Raw genomic sequence first — 4,858 nt, forward strand, 5'->3', positions numbered from 1 at the left:
TTTAAATATTTTTTGTTTCATATAAACCTTATTAATTAAATTAATGGCAAGAGATATTATTTTATAGTTACATTTTCATAATATTAATTTTTTTCCTTTATCGGAACTTCATTATCTCTAGAGATTTAAGATTTGATTTAGAACCTCAATATTGTTATTATTATTATTAAAAAAAGTCCTCCTATGCTAACAACATTTAAAAATATCAGTAGATCTGATCCCAAATTTTTTTAGAGGATCAAATTAAAAATTGTGAAATGATAGAAACGGGATTTAAAATTAGAAAACCGTAACAGTATATTACTATTTCTCTTTATGAATCTTTATCCGCATTTTTTTCCTTTCTGTTCTTCGTGAAGATCATACGGTGGATCTCCAATGGAAAAAATAACCGATTTCTACCGTAAAGAAACAAAGAAACAATCAACCAAGAAGCAGATGCTACAACCAAGAAATTTGGAAAAAATTCAGAAGAAGACAAAAAAAATACATATTATATATTACATATTATATATATACATACACTAAAAACGCAAGATAAAGTATCTTAGTCATCAACAGTTACTTCTCCACAAACACAGAGAAGATCAATTTCCAAACCTCGCCAATCTATTTGACGGCAAGATGTAAGTAACATGATTCAAAAACAAGAACGGATCCAATATTTTTTTTTCAGATCACAGAAACTTAAAAAAAATCACAAATATAATAATAAATCATCTCATCTGGTTCACAATTATTCAACACCTAGGGCAGGAAAATCGTCGAAAACAAGAAAGAAGAAGGAGGAGGAGGAAGGATCGAATTCAATTCCTGGCAAAGAGAATAGGAGTATCGTCATCATCATCGTCGCTCAAAGCGGCACCAGGTTGAGAAGTCTTACCGACGACAGGGGAGGAGGAAGGGGAAGAGGAAGCAGAGGCAAGGACGAGCGTCAAGCAGCCTTCGCTCCAGGATCGACGAATGGGATAGGAGATGGATTTGGACTTGGAATGGGAGCAGTGAGGAGGTTGACGGCGGGATTTGTGGAGAGCGCAGCCGCAGTTGCGGTGGTATGGACGACGGTGGATTTCGGAGTCGCAGCCGGCGATGCAAGCCTCGTAGACGGGGCGGAGGAGGCCGTCGGCGGCCATGGAAGAAGAGGAATCGGACCACCGCGTGCGGAAGGTGTTTGGAGAAAAGCGTGAGAGAGAGGGAGAGGGAATGGGAGAAGGAAGGGGAATTTATAGGCGCCAAAAATGGAGATTTGAGGAATGGAAGCGAAATGGAAGGCGGGGTTTATGGAGCGGACGCCACAGGCCAGAGGACGTGTTTTTTGTGTGTGTTTATGTTAGGCGAGAAAAATACTCAAATTTCGTTAACCACGAAACAAAATTAAAAAGCAAATTGAAATATATATATATATATATATTTTTTATTATTTATTTATTCTATATATATATAATATTATATTTTATTGACATATGAGTTCTTGTATAATATAATACTATATATTATATATATTATATAATTTACAATATAATATATATATATATATATATATATATATATATAACTTAAATAAAATAAAGAAATAAAAGAAAACAATGAAGTTATAAATTTATAAGAGTTTTTACAAGTAGGATGTGGAATGACTTGAATACTAATGATGTGTATTTATGAAACACGTGGTATTTGGACATTAAGCATGTGTATTTATGAGACACGTGGTGTTTGGACATTAAGCATGTGTATTTATAAGACACATGACATTTTCTATAGGTTTTTCTCAAAATGTCAAAAATGTTACTTTTTTCTAAGTCTTTGTTTTTAGTTAAATTTCAATTTAGTCTATATCTTTCAAGATGCCATAAATTCAATCTTGAAGTTTTAAATTTTATTTTGTCTCGTAAATCTTGAAATTCAGGGATTAAATTGAAACAAAACTCAAGATAAGATGGTAACATTTTAAAATTTGTAGACTAAATTGAAATAAAAAAACTAAAGACTAAAAATATAATATTTTAAAATTTAAGGATTAAATTGAAATTAGACCCAAAACAAAGGAATTAAAAGAGTATTACATTTTAGTCCCTACCTATGAATAGTATATGGGTTCAAACTAGACAATCGCACCATTTTTTTATTAAAATTTTTTTTGATTTTTTTCTCTCTCTTCTTTCTTGTTCTAAAACAAGAGAGAGGTGCTCAATAGCTCTCAAACTTTAAAACGTATATATTAGTGAGCAATAAAATTTTCATTGCTTGTTTTATAGGTCTTTGAATGTAAATATTACGCAGTTGAATTTCAAGCTCGTGTATAGTAAAATTCTATGCATTACAAAATTTAAATCTTTGAGATTTATTACACATTTTCTAAATTCTAAAGATTTATCTACATGAGCTCGAGACTTCTTAAGCTTATTGGTGCTTTTAAAAATTTATAGCTTTGAATTTAGATACGATATTTGATATTTAAATGATCTATTATATACTCTAATTTCTTAGGATTATATTATATATAATAAGACAAAACATTTAGATCTATTTAGTAATCATTTTGTTTTTTGTTTATGTTTTTTAAAATTAAATCTATAAACACTACTTCTACATTGAAATTTCTTTCTTTGTTATCTACTTTTCACGATACCAATGGTTTAAAAAATCAAGTCAAAATTTGAGAACTAAAAAAATAGTTTTCAAAAAGTTGTTTTTGGAAGTTAGAATTTGGTTAAGAATTCAACAATTGTACTTAAGAAATAAGAAATGTGGATCAAATAGGCTTATTTTTCAAAAACAAAAACTAAAAATCAAATGGTTACCAAACGGGGTTTTTATTTTTGTTTTTTTAAAATTAAACCTATTTCATCTACATTTCTTAAATGATTTGCATCTTTATTAAGTATAATGATTGAATTCTTAAACAAATTCCAAAAACAAAAATTACTTTTTGAAAACTACTTTTAATTATCAAAATTTGACTTGATTTTTTAAACCATTCATGAAAAGTAGATAACAAAGAAAGAATTTCGAGGTGAAAGTAGTATTCATATACTTAATTTTTAAAAATAAAAACAAAAATAAAATGATTATCCAACGAGGCTTTAATTTAATTTGATATATAAGGGAAAGTTTATATTAGAGTTTGACCATGCATTTAACGTTGAAGAAGAAAAGCAACCATGTTAAATAATATTTGGAATATTTGAATTTGGAGAAATAGCCACACATTGTGTAATTTTCAAATTATTCCATTTTTTTTAAGCAGAATTTTCAAATTATTCTCCTTTCTCGAGAGTAATTTTCAAATTATTCTTTTTTTCTTTAGGAGAATATGGCATTAGGTTATAAATGTTTTTGCTAATCAACGATGTCTATGGGCAGGGTCACATAGAGTCAAGATACGTGCCTCCTCAATTTATTCGTTTTTTATATTTTTAATATAAATTATAAAGTGATATGTATTAATATATTTACAAAAGTTCAACCTAAATAACAATATTGGTACTAGCTTGTTGGTGTGGATGTTGTATTTTTGTTGAACCCACAAGGGTTTGAATCCTATAGCTTATTAACATTTTAAATTATTTCTTAATAAAAGGAAAGTTGGTCAAGTCCTTTAAAATATAATGTGTCTTTTTTAAAAAATAAATAAATAAATAGTCAAACAACAATTTTTTTTATTGGCAATAGAACTGGGCAGTTTATAAACTTTTTTCTTCTTTCGACATTCACTTTTCAGTCTCAACTCTCAAGAACATTCTATTAAAAAGGTTTCGTTCTACATAATTTTTATATTTACATCACACTATATATATTTTATTTGTTTCTACATTATTTTTACATTCACATTACTCGTACAGATTTTTCAAATTAATTTCAAAGTTCAAGTTAGAGGATTACTTGTTGTCACTCGTTTGGATATACGAGCTCAACAAGTAAGTTTTAAAATATTCTTAGAGTTTAAGTTTTGACGCTCTTAAATCTATATAATAGAATGTATATTTCTATGATTAATACTTTTGTAGAGTTAATTCAAAATTAATATGGAGATATATTATAAAAGAAAAATAACAATAGAGACTTTAGAGATATCATCCTCAAAGAAGAAAAATGTTTTGGATTCTAATCAATCTTATACAAAAATAAATCTAGAAGAACTACCTGCAGATCTTGGTCTATGATATGTGAATGCAATGAATTTAGTCAAAATTTGTAAAGAAATACCGTAGAAAGAATCTGATTGGGATTGGGATTTGTTGTTGAGTATGGTTTCTGATTTCTGTCATAGTCATGATATTGATATTGAAGTCCTTAAAATGGATGGTCTATTTCTAATTCGAGGACGACAAAAACAAAATTCTCAACCAATTACAAATTTACATCATTATCGTGTTGAAGTTTTCTATGTCATTATTGATATGCAACTTCAGGAGCTGAATAATCATTTTACTGAAACAAATATTGAATTGCTTCTCTGTGTGGCATTTCTAAATCCAATTAATTCATTTGTTTCTTTTGATAGAAAAAAACTTAGTTAACTTGCTCAATTTTACTCAAAAAACTTTCAAGCTATTGAACTCTCTATGCTTGAAGATCAACTTCAAAATTGTATTATTGATATGCATTCAAATATTCAGTTTGTTGAGCTAAAAAGCATATGTGATCTTGCAGTAAAAATGGTCATGACGAATAAAGACAAGGTCTATCTATTAGTTTACAAATTACCCACCTTGGTGAATTGACATTGATTTTACCTGTTGTCACAACTATTATAGAGAGCATATTTTTTACTATGCATATTGTGAAGATTTTGCATAATCGAATAGGAGGTCAATGGATGAATGGTTGTCTTCTAACGTATATTGAAAAGATTTAT

The 4,858-nt window shown here is 28.6% G+C and overlaps 1 protein-coding gene across 1 annotated transcript; it reads right to left on the reverse strand.

The window, feature by feature from the left end:
• Window positions 1-806: 806 nt before the first annotated feature.
• Window positions 807-1,133, reverse strand: LOC120079294. Its single transcript, XM_039033448.1, has one exon. The coding sequence runs from the start codon at window positions 1,131-1,133 to the stop codon at window positions 807-809; it is 327 nt and encodes a 108-aa protein (XP_038889376.1).
• Between the last annotated feature and the right edge of the window lie 3,725 nt (window positions 1,134-4,858).

This window comes from Benincasa hispida, chromosome 6 (genome assembly GCF_009727055.1).
Source record: "Benincasa hispida cultivar B227 chromosome 6, ASM972705v1, whole genome shotgun sequence".
In the NCBI taxonomy this organism is placed as follows: domain Eukaryota; kingdom Viridiplantae; phylum Streptophyta; class Magnoliopsida; order Cucurbitales; family Cucurbitaceae; genus Benincasa; species Benincasa hispida.

Coding starts and splice junctions, on each gene's coding strand:
- LOC120079294 (XM_039033448.1), bottom strand. CDS start 1,133: ATGGCCGCCGACGGCCTCCTCCGCCCCGTCTACGAGGCTTGCATCGCC.